Source organism: Rana temporaria, chromosome 3, assembly GCF_905171775.1.
Source record: "Rana temporaria chromosome 3, aRanTem1.1, whole genome shotgun sequence".
Lineage (NCBI taxonomy): Eukaryota > Metazoa > Chordata > Amphibia > Anura > Ranidae > Rana > Rana temporaria.
Window position 1 is genome coordinate 305,538,721 of NC_053491.1, and position 24,033 is coordinate 305,562,753.

Here is a 24,033-nt window from a genome sequence, read left to right on the forward strand (position 1 = left end):
AGTCAGGTTTACCTAAATTCTAAAAAAAATAAAAAAAAAAAAAAAAAAAATTATAAAAAATTTCTCGTTAATATCTGTGTACCTGACCAGCAAAAATACAGCCAATTACTAGGAGTTTTTTTTTTATAAGGAACTATGGCCCAGATTCACGTAGGACAGGAATATGCAATTAGCGGACCTCCAGCTGTTGCAGAACTACAAGTCCCATGAGGCATAGCAAGACTCTGACAGCACAAGCATGACACCCAGAGGCAGAGGCATGATGGGACTTGTAGTTTTGCAACAGCTGGAGGTCCGCTAATTGCATATCCCTGACGTAGGAGATACGACGGCGTATCTCCAGATACGTCGTTGTATCCGAGTCTGAGGCGTCATATCTTGGCGCCCGATTCAAAGAATCAGATACGCCAGAATTTGTATAAGATACGACCAGCGTAAGTCTCCTACGCCGTCGTATCTTAACTGCATATTTACTCTGGCCGCTAGGGGCGTGTACGCCGATTTACACCTAGAAATATGTAAATCAGCTAGATACGCCTATTCACGAAGGTACGCCCGGCCGTCGCAGTACAGATACGCCGTTTACGTAAGGCTTTTTCCGGCGTAAAGGTTACCCCCTGCTCTATGAGGCGTATCAATGTTAGGTATGGACGTCGGAACAGCGTAGATTTTTTCACGTTTTACGTCGTTTGCGTAAGTTGTTCGCGAATAGGGCTGGGCGTCATTTACGTTCACGTCGAAAGCATTGGCTTTTTGCAGGTTAATTTGGAGCATGCGCACTGGGATACTTTCACGGAGGGCGCATGCGCTGTTCGTAAAAAGCGTCATTTACGTGGGGTCACAATAAATTTACATAACACGCCCACATCTTCCACATTTGAATTAGGCGGGCTTACGCCGGCCTATTTACGCTACGCCGCCGCAACTTTGCTTTGTGAATACTGCACTTGCCTGTGAAAGTTGCGGAGGCGTAACGTAAATAGGATACGTTACGCCCGCACAAAGATGCGCTCTCCTACGTGAATCTGGGCCTATATTTTTTTTCTTGCTGACAGCTAAAAAGTTGTCAGGAAAACTAGGTATTCGTTTTTTGAATACCGATTCAATGCTCTTTAACAATCTTAAACTAGAGATCTTGGTTGGAGTAGCATTAAATCTGTAGTTTTTATTTTTTATGTTTTTTTTTACTATTATTTTTCATTACTCACCTCTCTTCCTTTCCTCCTTTAATATTATGCTCTCTACGTTTTTCTTTTGGTTTCTATAAATCAGTCTTCTCAGGATAATGTAACTAGGACATCAGTCATATAATTTAGTTTTTTTAAGACGCGTGAGCATTCCTGCCCGCCAGTACCATATTTTTCACCCAGTGAAACCAAATTATCCCTGGACATTCAGGTTTTTACCTCCCAAATGTAATTCTACCTCCCTTAGTCTACCTACTGCTTTATAGTCTTAATGGCCACTCCACTGCTCCTGTCTGACAAATGGATGAAAAAACTCTGGATAGCCGCACTCCAAAATAACTAAAATAAAGTTGGTCTTTTATTTTCAAATGCACATGCATTCACCGCAAACAACAGGTACAGTAATGGCCGACGTGTTTCACGCTGTGCTTCAGCGCTTAGTCATGGCCAACATAGGTTCACACTAACATAACATATATAGCAAAACCACCATCATGTGAAAAAGACACCCGTCAATGGCGGAGTTCGATCAATCAAATAATTAAACAATTAGTTGCAAGCACATTCAATCTAAGTCATATGGAGCAGGTGATGAGGCCTCCCTCAAAATCGACAAGTTGAAAAGATAATTAAAAGTATACATACAAAGATCAAAAAATCTAAAAAAAATCACATATAATATGTATAAAACATATAAAATACATACACATACATAATGGCAAAACACCTATATATATCCCTTCAAAACTTCAAAATTATGAAGTAACAATTTTAACCTGTATAAAACTCCACTAAGATTAGTAAATTATATGCATGTTCTATGACCATTAGGAGGATAATATATTTTTGTGCATAGTGGAGTTTTATACAGGTTAAAATTGTTACTTCATAATTTTGAAGTGATATATATAGGTGTTTTGCCATTATGTATGTGTATGTATTTTATACATATATGTGATTTTTTTAGATGTTTTGATCTTTGTATGTATACTTTTAATTATCTTTTCAACTTGTCGATTTTGAGGGAGGCCTCATCACCTGCTCCATATGACTTGGATTGAATGTGCTTGCAACTAATTGTTTGTTTAATTATTTGATTGATCGAACTCCGCCATTGGCGGATGTCTTTTTCACATGATGGTGGTTTTGCTATATATGTTATGTTAGTGTGAACCTATGTTAGCCATGACTAAGCGCTGAAGCACAGCGTGAAACGCGTCGGCCATTACTGTACCTGTTTGCGGTGAATGCATGTGCATTTGAAAATAAAAGACCAACTTTATTTTAGTTATTTTGGAGTGCGGCTATCCAGAGTTTTTTCATCCATTTGCTATAATTAGCATCGCCAGCACCCTGGTGGTTCAACAACCCTTAATGATACACGAGGCTCACCTGGAGCGGTGAAAGATTTGTCTGCTCCTGTCTGACATTCCTCCAATAACTGTACACCGACGTTCTCCTTTCTCTCCGGAGGCCCGCCCAACCACCACCTGAAGAAGCACCAACAACCAAGTAATTTCTTGAGACAAATGTGCCACGAATAAGACTCTTCTGAACTTCCCTTTACCATGCTGAAAAGTACGGTCTCGTGGTCTGATCCAATCGTTCCATCATATTCCCAAGTTACAGGAATACATATGCCAGGATACCACCATCAATGTTGGAGTTCCGCTATTCCAATGCAGAGGGGCGATGAAACATTGCAGTACAGACTCTCATGGGTCGGATGTGAAGTCTCAAAGGGAACCAGGACGGTCTCAAATCTACCATGATGGGTACCGGCATGTTCAAGAAAGGAAGGGGAGGCCGCTGTGGTGGGCAAGGGTCAGGGCTTCTGGGCTGTTGTGGGTGGGTACAAAATCACTGAGGGAGGACTGTGGTGGAGATTTTTCAAATCCATATTTATAACAAGATGTATATGTGTTTACAAGACTTGATTATTAATGTGACTTAAATGTATCTGTTAATGATCTTTCAGTGTCAGAACATGTTTAGAATCAACAGCATACCCAGCTGTGGAATTTCATCTGACAAAAGCCTCTTATCTGACCATTTGTTGGTATGTTGATGGCACTTCAAAAAAGGAGGTGGGGAGGTGACAAAGGGACAGGAAGAACTTGATGCTAAAATGGTAGCCGTGTCCTGGCTTATGTGAGGGACTAGGCAACCCCCATCCTTTGAAGTCTTACCATATGGAACAGGGGGTGGGGTTTTACAAAGGTGTGTATAGATCAGAATAGCTCAGTCTATTGGCCTGAGGATCTGATTGAGACATGGCAACGTAGGATCTCTCTGTAATGTATTCCCTTTTCTCTATCTCTTTACCTTTCCTTCTATCTTAAGATTGTTGCCTAAGAATATAATAGGAGCCTGTGAATGTCCATTGTAACCATATCCGAGTTGGGCCTTAGTTATCCTTGTAACCTGGCAACACTATACCTGTAACATCACCTAGGGATATTTGGTAATTTCTAATCATTAATTTTCTTCATCTCTAACTTTTCCTTTCCTACGACTTGACCTGATATACTGAGGTGTCCATTAAAAGCAATATCCCTATTTGTATTATTGTGTATCATCAGTAACATCTTTGTTTTAAAGGTGTTATTTATGTTATTACCAATATCAGATTAATACAAGTTTCTTTTCGCACCACTATTCTTGGTTTTAATTTTTATATAGACAAAAAAATATTTTAAAATAAGTGATTAAAACCTAAGTGAGGTATAAATATTTCCCTAACAGGCTCTCTTTGGTTTTGGCCCAGGTACCCTGGGCTGAAGATTCTTCTTACACTGCTAACAGGCTGGCATCCGTAGACACCACCTTCCAGGTGACTGGGAGAAAGGACCTTCCTTTGTGCAAGTTCTTGGTCTTTAACCACTTAAGGACCGCCGCACGATGATATATGGTCGACACGGCTGGGCACAAGGGTGTACATGTACGTCTCCTTTAAATAACCCAGCGTGCCGCACTCACGACCCGGTCCGAAGCTCTGTGCCCATGGGACCCAGTCACCGCCGGTATTCCGCGATCGGGCCACAGAGCTGAAGAACGGGGAGAGGCAAGTGTAAACAAACCTTTCCCTGTTCTTCCTAGTGTTTTGTCAGTGATCGTCGTTCCCTATGACAGGGAACAGACTATCAGTGATGTCCCACGCACCCCTACAGTAAGAATCACACACTCGGGCACACTTAACCCCTACAGCGTCCCCTAGAGGTTAACCTTCACTGCCAGTGTAATTTTCACAGTAATCAGTGCATCTTTATAGCACTGATCACTGTAAAAATTACAATGGTCCCAAAAATGTGTCAAGTGTCCGCCATAATGTCGCAGTCACGATAATAATAAAATAAAACAAAAACACCACACACACAGACCGCCGCCATTAGTAGTAAAACAAAAAATATTAATAAAAAAAAATGCCATAAAACTATCCTCTATTTTGTAGACGCTATAACTGTTGCGCAAATCAATATACGCTTATTGCGATTTTTTTTACCAAAAATATGTAAAATACATATCGGCCTAGACTGAGGAAAAAAAAGTTTATATATTTTTGGGGGATATTCTAGCAAAAAAATTTGCATTTTTTTTTCAAAATTGTCGCTCTATTTTTGATTATAGTGCAAAAAATAAAAGCCCTCAGCTTTGCCAACAGAGGGGCCAGAACTCGGGGCGCGGTTGCCAAACCAAAGGGCAGTGCCAAAAACTGGAAGTGGCGATCTTCTACCACAAACCTTACGAACTTTTGGTGAGCGGGATGGATAGGCACATGTAAATATGCATCTTTGATGTCTATAGACGCCAAGAATTCTCCGCCTTATAGGGTGGCAAACATGGTTCGAATAGTTTCGATTCGGAAATGGCGAATGTTCAGAAACTGATTCAGAGATCATAGAGCCAGGATGGGTCCGACGTCTCCATTTGGATTTGGAACCACAAAGGTTTGAGTAAAAACCTAAAACCTTGCTCCCTTAAGGGTACTTCCATGATTACCCCCTGAGATAAGAAAATCCTTCTTCAAAGGATATTAAATTTTAAATGCATCTTTGGAGAGCCTTGAACTTCGGAACCGGTAAGGTGGGATCTCTCGAAATTCCAGCTTGAACCCTTGGGATACTGCGGAAACTACCCACTTGCCCTGGATTTCTGTCCGCTATGCCGCTGAAAACTGCCGAAGCTGTCCCCCCACTCGGCCGAATGGGGGTGCCTCTTCATAAAGAGGCTTTGGGGTTTTGCTTGCTAGCTTTTGAACCCCACAGCTTCTTGTTCTTCTGGGCCTAGTTTTCTTTAGCCTTTGTGGCAGGCTGAAAATGCTGTCGCCACTGGCTGGAGGCAGATTCTCCAGGAGGCGGGTAGAGGGAGAACGTTTAAAACAAGGACGCTAGTTTTTCTTCTTTTCTGGCAAAAGAGTAGTCTTGCCGCTCGATATCTTTTGAATATACTTTTCCAAATCATCCCCAAAGAGGCGTTCACCATGAAAGGGGAAACTGGCCAAAAGCTTTTTGCATGGGGCTTCCGCTGACCAATGCTTTAGCCAAAGAATTCTGCACATATGCACCAGCTGGAGCGTAAGGCAAGATAATTGTTGAATAGAATCTCAAATGGCATCCACTGTGAAACATACGGCCCTAGGCATATTCTCCCAAAATTTGACATGCTCCCGAGGCAGATCTTTCAGCCTGTTTCACCTGATCCTTTAAGACCTGACACATACCAACTGCCACCACAGCAGGTTAGGTTACTGTGCCCGCCAGGAGAAAGGAAGACCTTAATAAAGCGTCCAACTTCTTCTCAGAAGGATATTTAAATACTTGGGCTTGGCAACCGGACAAGTTAAAGGGGTTGTAAAGCTAAAAGTTTTTTTACCTTAATGCATCCTATGCATTAAGGTAAAAAAACATCTGACAGCACCGCCCGAGCCCCCGTTTTACTTACCTCCCTGTTCGAAAGTCCCGGGCGCGTGCTTGTCATCTTGTTCGGTTCCCAGTCTGGCCGTTGATTGGCTAGGCGGATTGATAGCAGCGCAGCCATTGGCTGGTGCTGCTGTCAATCACAGCGGATGACGCTGCACGCCAGGGCCGAGTGATACAGTCAGCGGCTATGCCCGCCACTGTATCACGGGAGCGTGCTCGCAAAAGCTTTCCACCATGCAAGGGAGCTCGCATGAACGTGGAAAGCTTTTGCGAGGAGGAGCAGAGACAGCCACCGAGGGACCCCAGAAGCCAGGATTCGGGGCCACTCCGTGCAAAACGAACTGCACAGCGGAGGCAAGTATAACATGTTTATTTTTTTAAATTCTGCCTTTAGTGTTCCTTTAAGCTTTTATTTACACAAGAGATAGCTGCATCCACAGCAGGCAGACTCCATTTTTTGGTAAACTTCTCCATAGGATAAAAAAAACGTTCTAGGGAGGAGGAGAAAAGCGCTTATCTGGATGTTTCCAGTCTGCGTAAATTAGATTTTCCAATAAAGGATGGATCGGAAAGGTACAAGCAGCCTGTGGGTATTTCAATGAACCCAAAGAGGAGACATGCGATTCAAAAGAGGGTAATCTGAATGTAGAGCGCAACACTTTAGCATAACATTGCACCTGCAACTTCAGAATCCTGGGAAGCAGAAAAGGTTCTTCTGATATTATTGATCCCTCCGACTCCTCATCCCCCTGATGGGGGGCCTCATCCTCCTCAGATTTTTCTGAAAGATTTAAAACAGGAGATCTGCTTCGCTTTTTGTCCTTTTCTGAGGACTTGGCGATTAACGCAGCGATTCTCTCCAAGTTGCTCGGGGCTGTCGCAAAGTGTCCTCAGTGACATATGCAGGCACCACAGGAGAGGCTGCTACTCCAGATAGAGGTAATGGCTCATCCTGTATAGGTGCATTAGATATCACAGGAGAGGAAGGTAGGCACGGCCTTTTTGTTTTTAGTCCCAGAACTTCTTTGGGAAGAAGTATTAACAAGCAAAGCCAAGGTACCAAAAACACATCTACTACTGTGCTAGTTTAGCAATTTCACATAAGTATGCAACTAATAACAGTTTCATGTAGGTGTCTTATCTTGGAGAGCTAAGGCTGTCCCCTGGCTGGAGGGCAGTGATGACAGAGCGAACCGATTACATGTGGAAACTTTGTACCTTCAAAGCAATTGAGGGCCCTGAGGTCCATGATTGGATGAACACCCTCCTTCTTTGGTACTATGAACAGATTTGAGTAAAAGCCCTGAAACCGTTCCTGTACTGCAGTGTTTCTCAATTCCAGTCCTCAGGCCCCCCCAACAGGTCAGGTTTTCAGGATTTCCATTATTTTGCACAGGTGATTTGATCAGTTTCACTGCCTTAGTAATCACCACAGCCTTTTCATCTGAGGGAAATCCTGAAAACCTGACCTGTTGGGGGGGCCTGAGGACTGGAATTGACAAACACTGCTGTACTGGGACAGGGATAACCACCCCGCGTTTCAGCAAGTCTTGAACTGCCCCAAGTAGGGCTTCCCGACGAGTCGGCTGGAGGTTGAAAGGGAAAAATCTGTTTGGTGGGCAAGATAGGAATTCCCATCTTGTACCCTTAAGAAATTACTTTGCAAACCCACCGGTCTGGGACCTGCGATGTCCACCGGGTCGCGAAGACGTCCTCCCCACCCGCAAGATGGGGACAGACCTTCAAGCGGACGTAGATTTGTTTGCAGGCTTGTTGGGTTTGCGAAGCCAGGGACGTCTCTGTCCCTAAGCAGGGGCTTTAATCGGCCTGAGGTCTTTTACCTGCCGCACTGGGCAGAAAAAAAAAAAACACGCTTGTGCGCGGTGAAAAAGGGCCCTTGCCTACGGCCTGGCTCCTCCTCCTTTTTTGATTGTGGGAGCAGCGTGCTCTTACCTCTTGTGGCATCTTTAATAATGTTATCCAGGGAAGCTCAAAAAGTCTGTTGCCCTTAAAAGGGCAAATCCATCAGGGCTTTCGTGGAAGATTGGTTAAAAAATTAGTCTGCGGACCAAAGCAGACGGCGCAACACCACCGCATAGCTTGAAGCTCTGGCCAGCAGAGGAATAGTGTCCAAGGCTGATTTGCAAATGAATTTTAGGCCCTGTACCAATTGGTCAGCTAGAGCTACCACGTCCAGAGAAGCCCGACGTGCTTTTAACCCATTGTGCAGCATCTTTGCCCATTCAGCGAGTGTCTGAGACACCAGGGCCGCAACTATCGTTGAGCGCACAGCCGAACCCACTACCGCGTACAGGTTGCGGGTGACTGCCTTAGCCTTCTTGTCGGCAGGGTCCTTGAAGGCAGGTGCCCCCTCCACCGGAATGGTGGTTAGCTTGTTTAGTCTGGACACAGGAGATTCCAACATCGGGGCGAGGTCCATTTTTTCAAAGAGTAACGCACTGCCAGATTTTTAGGGACTGAAAAAAAAAAATAAAAAAAAAAAAATAAATAAAAAAAAACCTTCTGTGGTTTGTCCCACTCCTTGTATAAAAGTTTGTCTGTCTATGCAAGACACACAAGGAAACACCTTAGCAGTGCGGGTCGCCTTACGGAACTCAAAAGGAACCGGCACTTCTGCAGACCCCTCTATTTTTATATATTTTAGTATCTCGCACTGCGGTGATAAGGTCACTTGCCAGAGCCCTATGGCGTGCTCACTGCCCGGCCGATCTCGGTCCGCATCCTCAGATACATCAGAGTCAGGGCCATAAGCTGTAGCTGGACCCGGCTCAGCATCAGAGTTGTTCCCAGAAGATGGCAGGGGAGGGGGCGCTTTCTAGCCCGCGTCTTCCCACACGCTGCTTCCACCTTGGCAACATAGGCATCTAGGATAGGGGAAAAGGCATCTGCTTCTGCCGCCATGCTGGCACACACCTGACACAGGGACTCCCAGGTAAGGTACAGTAACCCAGCCTCCCCCCCCCCAGAGGACTCACCAACCTGGAACAGTAGTACGGCTGCCGTTCGCTGTCCAGTAGAGCTGCTTCCTTGTCAGCTATACCGTCTGACTAGTCTGCAGAGTGTGTAGGTTTGCACTGTTTAAATCAGGGCTGTGGAGTCGGTAGATAAATGTTGCGACTCCTCAGTTTTATGTACTTCCGACTCCCCGACTCCGACTCCTCTGTATTAATATGCGAATGTATTTTATACATTCCTTGAGGGAAAGAAACGCAACCTACCACAGGACTACTGGCTGGGAAGCCAACAGTCTACTGTATAGCACAGTTTAAGCAAAAGACAAACACAATGAAAACAATCAAGTGGCCGGATAGTGGCAGCAGGCATAAACATCAGGAACAGGATCTTTACCAGTTCAAAAATACAAACCACATTATTTGATTGTTTTAGAACAAAAACAAAGCTTATCTATAATGAACCAAAAACAAAATCTGTAAAACCTAGAAATGGTTTATATTAATCTTGAAATGTAGTTATAGGCTTAGCAAATGCAAATCAATTCAATGTAGAGTTCTAAGGAAGAGAATTGCCTCTGCCAGATCCTCTTTCAGGCCTCGTACACACGACAGAGTTTCTCGGCAGAATTCACCGAGAAACTCGGTCAAAACCCGGATTCTGCCGAGAAACTCTGTCGTCTGTACAGTTTTGGCTCGATGGAGCCGCCGAGGAACTCGACGAGAAAATAGAGAACATGTTCTCTATTTTCTCGTTTGTCCGCGTTGTTCTATGGGAGAAGGCGGCCCGCCGAGCTCCTCGGCGGCTTCATCCCAAAACTCGACGAGGAACTCGACGTGCCAAGCACGTCGAGTTCCTCTGTCGTGTGTACGGGGCCTCATAGAGGCTCTCAAGTCAGACTTTATTATTTTTAGGGCTGAAAATAATCTTTCGACACTGACTTGGGTGGGTGGCATTGCAGTAACTATTCTGGCCACATCACTAACGATGGCTTCTTCAACAGTAAGTTTTGATGAGCGATCATACTTTTGAACTTCTTTTAGTGCTTTATAAAACTCCTGTTGGAATTTTTTTATTTGGACACTTACTGGTTCTCTAACATGCGTTCCCTGTAAAAGCAGAACACAACACTATGGAAAGTATAAGTATTGCAGCTCCTAATTGTGTGTTGCGTGCCATATAGTGAAGCACATGAAAAGCATGCTTCTTCATGGTCACTTAACGTGTTTGTTTTGCGGTTACGTGAGGCACTGCATGCATTGGTCTTTATTCTTACAGTAGAGAAGTCATTAATTATAACCTTTTGTGAATTGGGACATTTAAACTTGTTTTTCTTTTTTTATTCCAATCTAAATTTAGTAGGAGTCGGTGCATTGTTTGCCGACTCCAGGTACCCAAAATTTCCCCCGACTCCACAGCCCTGGTTTAAATGCTGTCTGATCAGTGGAAACATGGTCGCCGAGCGGCCGATAGAGGCCAAACAACGCCACGGGCCACAAGAACAGATAGAAGCAAACACAGCATGGAGCAGGACACACAGGTAAGCAAATCTCTTTATGGCAGCTCATAACATATTTTAGTAGACGTACATACACAGTTCCCCACAGATGAAGCCCCACCCCAGTAGCCAGTCTAGCTTAGGGAGCCTAGGGAGGAGGGAAGGAGAGGGGGAGGGAGGATAGACCCCCTTACCTCTCCAGGAATGCCCAGCTTTGTCTTCCTGCTGAAGCAAGGAATTACTACTTACTCTTCCAGCGAGATGGTGCTGGAAGCATCCCAGACAGACCCTCTTCCGCATGGTGACTGTCGGCCGGCTGCTGCGTATAGCTCACCGGCCCCCGTAGAGCGACGGGCATGTCGTGGACAACCTAACGCGTAGCTATGGTCAGCACACGCTTGATGGCCGAAACTAGAAGGATCTGGGATCCAGCCCTTTCACCCAGTCGGAAGAGAGATTCATCATACTCGGTTGGTAATATTATAAGCAGAGGGAATTCATTAAATACAAGCGCTGAAGCATTTTATACATGAAACTACTAAATGTTTTACATAAATATTTGGGTTTGACATAATCATCGTCCAGTTGCAATATGCGTGCGATTTCTTTCACAGGCACATCTGAATCAGTTGTACATACAAGCACCCTGCTGTTCATTATGACACTTTGTTTTAATTGCGCTTCTGGTGTCACCTACTCTTAAAAAAGACAGTCGGCTGGTGTTACCGAGTATTCTACACTCCCAGAAGACAGTTTTGTGGCAACACGTTGGATCGCTGAATCCCTGCATCACCACTCACCTGGTCGAACGAATGACATCGCCACCAGAACATATTTTTCATGCTTGAATTTTCTGCAAGTTTAACCTTTACAAGCATTTAAATAAAGCCAAGCTGCAGGCTTCACCCGGTATAACCACTTGAAGTCTGGCAGCATACCGGTACATCACTGGTCATCAAGTGGTTAACTATGCAAAAATATATACATACATTTTTAAACAATAAAAAAAGGTCAAGTAGACAACTATACAGGTTATTTGGGCTCAAAAAGGACATGGTAATATTGTGGTCTTTTAATGTAGATCCATACCTGACCATCCACTAAGGCTGTTAACGGAAGGTAATCAAACAGGTCTGTAAAGTATTTCCAAACATTTGCATTTCCATATTTCCTTAAACATTCATCATAGAAACCATATACTTGTGTAATTTGCCTACTTTCATGATTCCCCCTTAGAATTGTAATACGTTCACGGTAGCGAACCTGAAAAGGGAAGAAAAAGCATTTCAATATGCTACAGGCAAAATGCGATGCAACAGTTAAAAGCTACTATTGGAGGGTGTCCTGTTTTAGTGTGAAGAAACACTTCTGCTGTCCCTTCATACCACAATGAACACAGTGCAAACTGCTGCCGACATATCAAAACAGTTTCTACTGACAACTCAAGAGGCCCATAGTTGTTTCAACCGTGCAAGCAATTTCTAACCACCCTAAGAAATGTAAAGTAATTCCACTGGGTTTTGTGTTTGTTGCAAAATCAGCAGAAAACGTGTGTAAAGCTGCCTGTCCGACAGAAGCTGAAGCTACAGGGGTTCTCGCTGCACTAACAGTTTGTGTTCATACAGCAATCTGTTTTTCTCCTGTTTAACCCAGCGAAAAACTAACAACAACTTCTATAGTGTGTACAAGGCTTCAGGCTGTATGCACACAGTCATATTAAAGGGCAAGTTCACCTTTACAGAAAAATCTGTAAGGTGAACTTACACAGCAACACACACGCACACCTGACCTGCAGCATGGTGATCTCCCATTCTGAGCCCTGCTCTAGCTGCTTCATGGCTCTGGGGCTTAGAAATACCCAGAGCTTAATCTCCTAAACATACCCCATCAGGAGCATTCTAATTGGTCAGCGTGGACCAATCAGAACCCACATAGCCCGTCCTCTCAGCGGGGAAGACGTGTGAATGCTGAGGGGATTTCTAAGCCCTGGAGCCGTGCGGAGGCTATACCAGGGGCACAGAATGGGAGATTGCCATGCCCATGCTGCAGGGGGGGGGGGGGTGCTGGGGGAGAATGGGGAAGGGGTCCTGTGTAAGTTTACCTTACAGATTTTTCTGTAAAAATGAACTTACACTTTAAAAATGCTTCCATCTACATTGGTTATTTCTGGTGGGAGCTGGCATAAAAATCCTGCATAAGATACAATACTCACTTTGGCACACATGCAGTCAAAATCATGTGTGTAAGCTTGTTCTACTGGCCAGAATTCTAGCCCTTAGAATTTGTATGCATGACATTTTCCAATGTGCTTCTCTCCGAAAGTAGGTTTGGGGCATTTTTACGCCCTGAACACAGCTCTCAAAAATCCAGATCTAAAACGCCACAATATAAAAAGGACATGTTGGTTCAAATAGTTGCGTTCAGGAGGCAAAAATAAACCCTCTAAAAGCATATTTTTACTGCCCATATGCAATAGGCTTCGGGCTCTACCAAACACTGTCTGCAACCAAATTTATCTACACTGGCTGCAGTGCACAGTCTTGAGCCATACGGCATTTGTTATGGATAATGGAGCAGGGGTAGTTACAACAGTGGGCACCCAATGGCAGAAGCAAGAATGCCCAGGACCCAGAGGATGACAGCAGGGGCAAATGCTTGCCAGCCAAATGTTGAGATAAGGGCTTTTGCTTTAAGCCAGGACACTACCACCCTCCTTGCTTCCCCAAATATTTCAACTAGTTACTCTTACCTTCAATGCAACCAGTAGTGTTACAGTTTCCACTGAGTAATAACCTCGATCAACATAATCCCCCATGAATAAATAATTTGTGTCTGGTGATTTGCCTCCAATTCTGAACAATTCCATAAGGTCGTGAAATTGTCCATGGACATCTCCACATACTGTGACCGGGCATCTTACTTCTTGGACGTTGGATTCTTTGGTCAAAATTTCTTTTGCCTGTAAAAGATAGAACGGTGTAATGTTTTTCTTCTACTAGGGATTAAAATACTTGTTAAACCGTGCTGATTGAGAAGGCAGTTACTCCTTCCTGCTCAGACAGCCATTGTGTGATCAAATATGACAGAAAGATGGCTAAAGAGTAGAAGGCTGGAGACAAGAGAATACCAATACATAATAGCTGGCTACAACTAGAAGTTATTACTGCTATAGACAGCATTTGACCACCACCAGTGCCTTCCTGAGCAAACACTACAAATGGTACCATTTTACAACATAAACAAATGTGTTGGTCCATTTCCGCTCTGAGAAGATTCTTCATTCCTCCAGAAAAAAAAGTGATGACGTTAAAAGCAATTGTCTCATGGTTAACCTATATGCATTTGGCTTAACACAGAAAAGCAAAATTGTCTATACTAACAAAGGTTTTCTAAAAATGACCTGGACAGATTTAGTACCTGTAGAAATTATAAAATAGGTCAACAGTAATATATTGGGCTTTTTCTACAAGGATCACACGTCTATTCTTGTAAACACTCAGCCAGCCTATTTAAATTAATTAGAGAAAAATTTGTCACCGCCGTTTGGGATCAATGTGCATGACACTGAACATGGGGCAGAGAAAGCAAAGGAGAGAGTTGTCCAAGATCATACAGAACTTGTGTAGAAGTTCTCAGTATAACTATTTAAAGACTAAATCTTTTCTGACACTTGTTGCTTACAATTAAAAATCCTGTATTTTCAGGGGAGTGGCCTGGCTAGCGATGAAGTAGGACGCGGGTAGAAGGAGCTCCTCTTGCTAAAAATCCTATCTACCAGCCTGTGTGACCATTTGGGTCTAATTTTACCCACAAACCTGCCTGGAGGCACCGGAGTGAACTACTATGTCCCCACCGGAAAAAAAAAATCTGCTGCGGTGGAAAAGCTGGACAAATATCGGCACGAGGGAGAAGAGCAGGCCAAAGTGTATGGATATCAGGATGTGAAGCGTCGCCTTTGAGTGCTGAACCGCAAGTATGCCATGCTGTTCCCAGCCAGGCTCAGAGTGGAAGAAAATGGTCGGGTACAGTTTTTTGACAACCTGGTCGTGGCTGCGGCCTGGTTGGATCGTAAGGGGAGACCAGTGTAGCGCCTGCCTTGGCTGACTGAGTACTGTTTCTTGGAAAACCTTTGGGGAGTCTCTCCCTCGTCCCTTCTGCCACATGCCCGAGGCCCTGCTGTAGGGGTAATATAAGCGCTAGGGGCCTACCCTATGTGGGTGTTATTTTTTCTAAATTTTGGTCCGGTTACACGTTTTCACTTTCTTTGGGGGAGCCCTTATGGGATAGAAGCTGCTCCCTCCGGGCTCGGGGGGAGAAGACCGAACTCTTTTGTATTGCATTCATGTGCCGCAGCGGACATGTTTAAGATCCGCTGCCGATATTACTGGAGCAGTGGGGTGGACATGGCGAGAAACATGCTGAATAGCAAGAGGAGCAAAGACCTGAAACCTTTTGGGAGTATTGCCCATTTCCCGCTTCAAATCCATGCGTCGCTCAGTGAACAACCGCCCCCATGGGAATGACTGACTTTATATTGCCATGCTACACTCAGAACTCAAGATATGTGCCTCCAGTCAGGTTTTACTGCTGGTTGTTTTTTGCTTTGGTTATCTTTTTTGGGTATCGAATGCTCACACCAGGTTGGGGAGGTAATGGGCTGGGTGGGGGGTTTGTTGGCAGGGTCACCATTGTGACCCTAAATGGTTAGAACACTGCTTATGTTGCTGTAGAGATGCGATGAGGCTACTATTGTATGTTGCTGCAAGTAATGGCGATATTAATATGCAGGGGATATTGTTACTGTCCTATTTAATCGCCACCCTGCTGGTCCGGCTAGTTAATTTCCACCTGATGGTACCATGACCTCAATCAAATTTTTGACGTGGAATGTCTAGGGTGTGAGAAATAAAATGAAGCGCACAGCAGCTCTAGCATATCTAAAATCGCAGAGGGCTAATATAATTGGTCTGACCGAGACGCATGTTACTGGTCATTTGCAGTCTGCTCTGAAGCGCCCTTGGATAGGCTGGGCTGATCATAGAATATACAAAAAAATCCCCCCAATAGCGCTACCAAATGAAACAGTGACACACAGTGTTCTGTGTGGGAAAAGTACAAGAAAACTTTACGTGCAGCTGTCAACCACTTGGAAAACGGGCAATGAAACAGAAAAACAAAAGATGCAGCGCACAGTAGTTAGTTGATGTCACTTTATAGTCTAAAAATACTTGGAAAACGAAAGGATGAACACAGACTGGTAAAAATACAGCAATGATGACATAAAAATAAACAAATTGATAAAATCTGATAACAGTCCACAATGCATCCACAGAGGTAGTCTATTGATGGTGTAGTTAGAACCAAAATCCCGCAGTGAAGGAATGGCAGAATGCACTTCCAAACAGTGGGCACACTGTAGTGAAGGGAAATGGTACAATACCTCCACAACAGCTCTCACGAATCCATACAGGAAGATGGTAAAAACGAACTACTACTGGAGAAACACTTCCACGCTGGGAACAATCGGTACCGCCGCGGTATAGCGCGGCTCCGATGCAAGGGAGGTGCGGAGAAGACCAGATGATGGTGAAGGGCCAATGGGAGAGGGATCCTCCTCACAGCCACGATGTGGAGCGACGGGGAAGCCTAGACTCGACACAGCTGGGCGGATGACGCAGCCGCGTCAGTCAAAGCGATGAGGGGCGGGATATCCACAGCGTCACAGAGAGGGAGGAAGGGAACGGTGTCCGGACGCCGTCCTTCTATGATCATGTGACACCCGAGGCCAATCAGGACTGCAGAACCCAGGCAACGTGGAGGCATACACTGGCGTCACTATAGAAATGCCAGGACGTTGGTGTGTAGTCAAAAAACAGCTAAAAACTTGTGTGGGCATCAGAGGACATCAAAGGTGGTGGGGATGAGCCGTGACTGACATGGCGCTTTGTCAAAGTCACAGAACGGCATCACCACCAAACTAATAAAGGCACAGTAACCTTATGATTGGACAATAAAGGGAAGGAGGAGGGATTTTGATTTTAACCCTATCACCAAAAACTTGACAATAAGCAGCGTGTAGTCAAAAATATATCTGAAATAACAACAAACAATACATGCAAACCTACACTTAACACACAATTATACAAATGATACAAAAAATAAATGAAAGATAAATAACTGAAAAAGCTATAATAAGAATACCTGTGTGTGCAGACACTAGTCGCCCATATATGTGCGCTCACCTATATGCACATCAACAATTGTTGAATAAATAAATAAAACTACTTGAAGCATAGTAAACAAAGCAAAAAAGGTTATATATAAATATATGTATAAAAATTAATTGGTAATACTTAAAATATCAAGCTCCTTGTTCAAGTAACCTGGCGCCAGGGATCCAAGCTGAAATATCCAGAAAGTTTCCCTCTTACAAAGGAGGGAAAATCTTTCGATTCCGATAGGGACCCTAACTGAAAATGACTCTATGGCCAGTACCTCAAGGACCCCAAAATCTTTTTTATGAGCATAGAGAAAATGTCTTGGGACGCTATGTTTATCACAGCCCTTTTTAATAAGGCGTCGATGTTCGCCTACTCGTATACGTAGGGTACGGATCGTTAGTCCTACATATATCAGATTGCATGGGCAACGCAATACATAGACAATGTATTCCGTAGAACAAGTAAGAAATTGTTTAATAGGGAACGTACAGTCATTGGGAATAGATTGGCATGTTAGGCAACCTTTGCCTAACATGCCAATCTATTCCCGAAGGCGGCACCAACATCACTGCCCATGCAATCTGCCCATGCAATCCGATATATGTAGGACAAACGATCCGTACCCTACGTATACGAGTAGGCGAACATCGACGCCTTATTAAAAAGGGCTGTGATAAACACAGCGTCCCAAGAGATTTTCTCCATGCTCATAAAAAAGATTTTAGGGTCCTTGAGGTACTGGCCAGAGTAGATTACGATAGGGACCCTAACTGAAATGAAAGATTTTCCCTCCTTTGCAAGAGGGAAACTTTCTGGATATTTCAGCTTGGATCCTTGGCGCCAGGTGGCTTGAATAAGGAGCTTGATATTTTAAGTATTACCAATTAATTTTTATACATATATTTATATATAACCTTTTTTGCTTTGTTTACTATGCTTCAAGTAGTTTTATTTATTTATTCAACAATTGTTGATGTGCATATAGGTGAGCACACATATATGGGCGACTAGTGTCTGCACACACAGGTATTATAACTTTTTCAGTTATCATTCATTTCATTTATTTTTTGTATCTTTGTATAATTGTGTGTCAAGTGTAGGTTTGCATGCATTGTTTGTTTATTGTTATTTCAGATATATTTTTGACTACACCACGCTGCTTATTGTCAAGTTTTTGGTGATGATGGGGTTAAAATCAAAATCCCTCCTCCTTCCCTTTATTGTCCAATTATAAGGTTACTGTGCCTTTATTAGTTTGGTGGTGATGCCGTTCCGGGACTTTGACAAAGCGTCAGGGACGCGAAACATGTCAGTCACGGCTCATCCCCACCACCTTTGATGTCCTCTGATGCCCACACAAGTTTTTAGCTGTTTTTTGACTACACACCAACGTCCTGGCATTTCTATAGTGACGCCAGTGTATGCCTCCACGTTGCCTGGGTTCTGCAGTCCTGATTGGCCTCGGGTGTCACATGATCATAGAAGGACGGCGTCCGGACACCGTTCCCTTCCTCCCTCTCTGTGACGCTGTGGATATCCCGCCCCTCATCGCTTTGACTGACGCGGCTGCGTCATCCGCCCAGCTGTGCCGAGTCTAGGCTTCCCCGCCGCTCCACATCCTGGGGGGATCAGACTGGGCCGCTTACTGAAGGAATTTTTCCTGATAGATGTGTGGAGGCAGCGGAACCCAGCAACCTGGGCATACACGTCATTCAACTAGCCACGCCACTATGTCTCGCATAGGACTACATTATAGTCTCTACGTCACTCATGCCAAGAGTAGTTGGGGCTGGATTTGCGCCTAGGGCCTTGTCGGATCACTCGCCATGCTGGGTGCAGATGTCCCTCTTGGGGGAGGCCCTTAAACGGGTGTAGACACTTAACCCATACTGGTTGACTGCTTTGACGGATCATGACAGTATTGAGCGAGAACTGCAGTTTCTTTCCTGACGGTCAGGGGTCCACCTCACTTAAATTCCTACTGGGATGCATTTAAGCTTCATGCGTGTAGTGTTAGATACTAGGATAAATAGACTTAAAACATCCAAGATAGTGGTAAGCATGGCTGAGGATACATTGCAGAACTTAGGAGACATAGTGCACAGCCTACTCCTAAGAACCTAACTAAGGTGAAGCTACATACTAGGGTAGTCTCGCAGCTACATATGGAAAAGGCCACGCAGCGCATTTTCTTCTGAAAAAACACAGGTGTATGAACACGGGGAGAAGGCTGGGAAGATGCTGGCCTATTTGGCGCATTTAGAGGATAGACCGCCGGTGGTGGCGTCTCTGGCTGAGCCGGATGGCTCGGTTATCACGGATCCCCCACAGGTAGCGGATAGATTTCAAAAGTTCTATGGGGACTTGTATAGCTCCCAATGTCAACACTCACCACGGGAGATACAGGCGTATCTGCACACATTACAATTTCTACGACTGAGCTTGGAACAGGTACAGATGCTTGAGGCTCCTGTCACCACACAGGATATTGCCACAGCTAGAGGTCGACCGATATATCGGCCGATATTTGGCCGTTTTTGTGAAATCGGCATCGGCCGATTATCGTGAAAAAAAAAAAATCGGCCGATTCGCGGCTACAATATCCAGGCCGCGAGGTCCCTTGCCTTCCAGTCATGTACTGACCAGTCACCAGTGCTCCCGCCCCCGCCATGAATCCTCCATCCGCATTGGCCTCTGCTACTCACCGCAGGTCCTGGAAGTCTACGTACGGCGGCGAGTAGGGGCGCGACATCACGGTCCTTCCCCCGCAGCTCGCGGTCCACTCCTTGCTCACATTGCGAGTAGGTGGCCACGCCTGTCTCACGTCACCCTTGCGTGCCCCACCCCCTGCTGCTCCTGGTTCCCGGGTCTTCTACTGGCTCTCCGTTGCGAGTAGAGGCGTGACGCCCAGTGCGCGCCCCGCCCCCTGCTACTCCTTCCCGGCTTCTTATTTTGCAGCATCCCCTGCATTCTAGCTAGGTATGTGGCATATTCATTCATTGATGTAGATCACTATGGGCATTTATTTTTTGTCAACACTAACACTGCTGGGCAAGGTCACGCTCATGGGCACATTTTATGTTATTAAGGGACACTCTGATGGGCAAATTTTATGTCAAGGGGCACTCTGATGGGCACAACAAAACGTTTATGTTGAGGGGCACGCTGATGGGTATATTTTTAATGTGTTCGCTGATGGGCATATTGCATGTTAAGGGGCACTCTGATGGGCAAATTTTATGTTAAGGAGCACGTTTTGTTGTGCCCATCAGAGTGCCCCTTTAAACATAAAATGTGCCCATCAGCGTGACCCTTATTTTAAGTTAAGGGGCACAATGCATCCCCACCCATCCCTCTCCACAACACATGGCTGTGGAGGAGGCGGGTACAGAGAGAGGTGGCTGTGGAGGAGGCGGGTACAGAGAGGTGGCTGTAGACGAGGGGGTACAGAGAGGTGGCTTTACAGCCACCTCTGTACCTCCCTCCTCCACAACCACCTCTCTGTACCCGCCTCCTCCACAACCACCTCTCTGTAACCCCCCTCCTCCACAACCACCTCTCTGTACCCCCCCTCCTCCACAACCACCTCTCTGTACCCCCCCCCCTCCACAACCACCTCTCTGTACCCCCCCTCCTCCACAACCACCTCTCTGAACCCCCCCTCCTCCACAACCACCTCTCTGAACCCCCCCTCCTCCACAACCACCTCTCTGAACCCCCCCTCCTCCACAACCACCTCTCTGTACCCCCCTCCTCCACAACCACCTCTCTGTACCCCCCTCCTCCACAACCACCTCTCTGTACCCCCCTCCTCCACAACCACCTCTCTGTAGCCCCCTCCTCCACAACCACCTCTCTGTACCCCCCTCCTTAAAATGACTAAGATTGTATTTTTTTTCTTTAATAATTATGAGGTGGCACTGATGGGCTGCACTGGTGGGCACTAATGAGGTGGTACTGATGGACACTAATGGGCTGAACTGGTAGGCACTGATGAGGTTGCACTGACAGGCTGAACTGCTGGACACTAATGAGGTGGCACTGATGGACACTGATAGGCTACACTGGTGAGGCTACACTGGTGAGCTGCATTGGTGGGCACTGATGGACACTGATAGGCTGCACTCCACCTTTCCACCCTAAACAATAACCTCCTCCCCAACCTAGATTTTCTGAGATAATGGGGAAAAAAAAAAAAAAAACAATCGGCCTAAAATATCGTCCACAAAAAATCGGCCTAAAATATCGGCCATCGGCCGCCCTGATTTTGAAATATCGGCATCGGTATCGGCCAGAGAAAAACCCATATCGGTCGACCTCTAGCCACAGCAATATCACAACTGGCCAAATCCAAGGCTACAGGGCTGGACGGCTTGCCCCTGGAGTTCTACGCTACATATTCAGAGACGCTTGTCCCTAAACTAAAGGCCCTATTCCACTCCATATTTGAACTGGGGGCACTTCCCTCCTCAATGCAGGGGGCCCAGATAATAGTCCTTCCCAAGCCGGGTAAAGACCCATGGTATCCAGAATTATATAGACCAGTGGTCTCCAAACCATGGCCCGAGGGCCGGATGTGGCCCTCTGCTTGCCTTTTTCTGGGCCCTTGGGGCAATATTCCTCCCACTGATAAGAGACAATGTTCTGCCACCTGACACCAACAGTGGGGAACCATTTCTCCCACGGACAACAAAAATTAGGTACTATTCCTCCCTATGATGCCAAGGACTGGGCACGATTCCTCCCCCTAATAGAAAATGTGGCAATGCTTACTCCCACTGATGCCAGGAAAATTTCCACTCCCGCTGGCCCTCCCAGAGTCTGAAGAACAATAAACCGGCCCTTTGTTTACAATGTTTGGAGACCCCTGATATAGACCTATATCTCTGTTGCCAGTAGATATTAAGATCTTGGCCAAAATACTATCCTCCAGATTGAATACAGTTATTCTCTCCTTGATCCACTCAGATCAAACTGGGTTTATGCCGGGAAAGAACACTGCAATGAATATTAGGAGGCTGTTTATGAACATCCAAGCCCAACATGAGAACGTAGGGACCAGGGTGGGGGTTGCCCTGGATATGGCCAAGGCATTCGATTGAATGGCTGTATCTGTGGGAATGCCCGAGATGTTATGGGTTTGGCCCAAATTTTAATAAGTGGGTTCAGCTTCTTTACCAGACTCCCAAAGCCAGACTTTTTATTAACGGGTGGCTATCGGATCAGATTTCCCTGGAACGGGGCACGAGGCAGGGGTACCCCCTGCTGTATGCCCTGGCGGCTGAACCATTGGCTATTGCCATTAGAATGAGCCCAGAGGTGACAGGCCTTAGGAAGGGAGAAGCATGGGAAAAGATAGGACTATATGCAGATGATACGGCCCTGTATTTAGCGGATCAGGGTGCCTCACTGCAGGCGGCATTGAACATCATAGAGAAGGTTGGCAGGTACTCGGGCTTAAGGATCAATTTGGACAAGTCTCATATTCTCCCTCTAGATCAGTTCCCCCCCCCCCACCGGTGATGTCCCCAGAGTTACCTTTACAGAGAGTGTCAGGTTAAAACCCTGGGGGTGAGAGTTATGGGGAACCTTAGAGACTACGTCCCTCTTAACGTGGAACCCTTGTTCGTTACCATCAAATCTAGAACCCATGCCTGGTCGAGATTACCCCTAGGGGTTATGGGTAGAATTAATTTAGTGAAAATTATTTTGTTACCTAAAATTTTATATAGGATTTGGCACGCCCCCTTGGAAGCAATACTAAAAAATTATTTTGTCTGGGGCTCAGGTAGACATAAATTGGCTTGGCATATACTTAAGAACCCCACCCTGGAGGGGGGGGGGGGGGATGTTCCCTTCTGGATGTTCAGGATTACTATATAGTGTCGCAACTTTCCCACTTAGATTACTGCTGAGTCAGAGATATAGGTCGTTAGCGTGTAACAAACCGGGCAGCCCTTTTCACACTCCCATGCAGGCGGTGTTCAGCAAGGGACACGGAGGCTGCAAGTCATATCGCTTTGGAGCGGATATGCTGGTACACCACCAAAAAGTATGGGATATTGCCCTAAAAAAAACAGGACCGGTCACATATACATTCTCACACCTCGCTATGGAACAATGGATACCTGACCGAGCTGAGCACGGTGCCGGATCTATGGCTCTGGGCATCATAGGGGGTGCTTTACCTGTCTCAGATCCTGACAGAGTCTGGACTCAAGTCCTCAGTACTCAGGGAAGAATTTTCATATCTACCACAATTCCTATTTAGATATCTGCAGCTTAGGCATGCAATTAGAACACAGTTGACTTCTATCACTGTCGACCTAAGGGCTCCGCAGGTGCTGGAAATCATTTTTGGAGCAGATTCAACCAAGCTCACATCTAATATATATATTACATTGTCCGACAGCGTAGAATAGGTAGGGTGTCACAGGCGGCTAGTGGGAACAGGACGTAGGACCTATAGACATAACAGACTGGGGAGAGATTCTGGAGGGTGTCAGGTCTGTATCCCCAAACTTTCGGATAGATTGACACAATTGTATATAATTCACTGTGCATATCTTACACCCATGAGACTGGCGAAGTTTCAATCCACGAGAAGCCCCTTGTGCGCTTCAACTGCAGGCTCGTTTTATCATCTGTTATGGCACTGCCTGGATGTGCAGGCTTACTGGCTCCAAGTGACACAATTTCATGACAATATGGGGTCCCCGGTGGGCGCTCTCTCATTCCTGGCCAGGAAGGTGGTGGCCAAGGCCTGGATGCAGTCGAGGGCCCCATCAATGAGGGACTGGAAGAAGGAAGTGAACGCTACCCTTCCGTATAGGAAGATGATTTACATACATAGGGGGCAACCACAGAAGTTCTCTAGTGTATGGGATAGGTGGCTGGAGGACGGTGAAACCTGTACTGACTGAAGTAAAAAAAAAAAAAAAAAAAAAAAGACAGTTTGTTTTTATTTTGAGAGGTGGGTGTACTATTCAGGGAAATGTTATTGAACCGTTTAGGTTTGATCCAGGACGGGCTGTATCTGTCTCCCTCCGTTTTCTTTCCTATTTTCTCACCAATGTTTCTGATATACCCAATGTATAGATGCAACCCTTCTTTAAATACTTGGACATTATTGGTCCATTGCTATGTCTGTATGTATACTGTAACGGAATGACCCGTGACACCCAGAGACCTTTGAAAGATAAGGGGTACTCCTGTGCCAGCGTCACTAATAACTC

The 24,033-nt window shown here is 45.4% G+C and overlaps 1 protein-coding gene across 2 annotated transcripts in view; it reads right to left on the reverse strand.

The window, feature by feature from the left end:
- The window catches only part of LOC120932432 (serine/threonine-protein phosphatase 2A catalytic subunit alpha isoform), a 293,164-nt gene that overhangs the window by 248,143 nt on the left and 20,988 nt on the right, over positions 1 to 24,033 (reverse strand). For both annotated transcript variants that reach the window (XM_040344785.1, XM_040344784.1), the window contains exons 2-3: positions 13,327 to 13,536; positions 11,667 to 11,840 (exon numbers count right to left, since the gene is read on the reverse strand). In XM_040344785.1, coding sequence (XP_040200719.1) covers positions 11,667 to 11,840; positions 13,327 to 13,536 — 384 coding nt within the window. The remainder of the gene's footprint in view (positions 1 to 11,666; positions 11,841 to 13,326; positions 13,537 to 24,033) is intronic.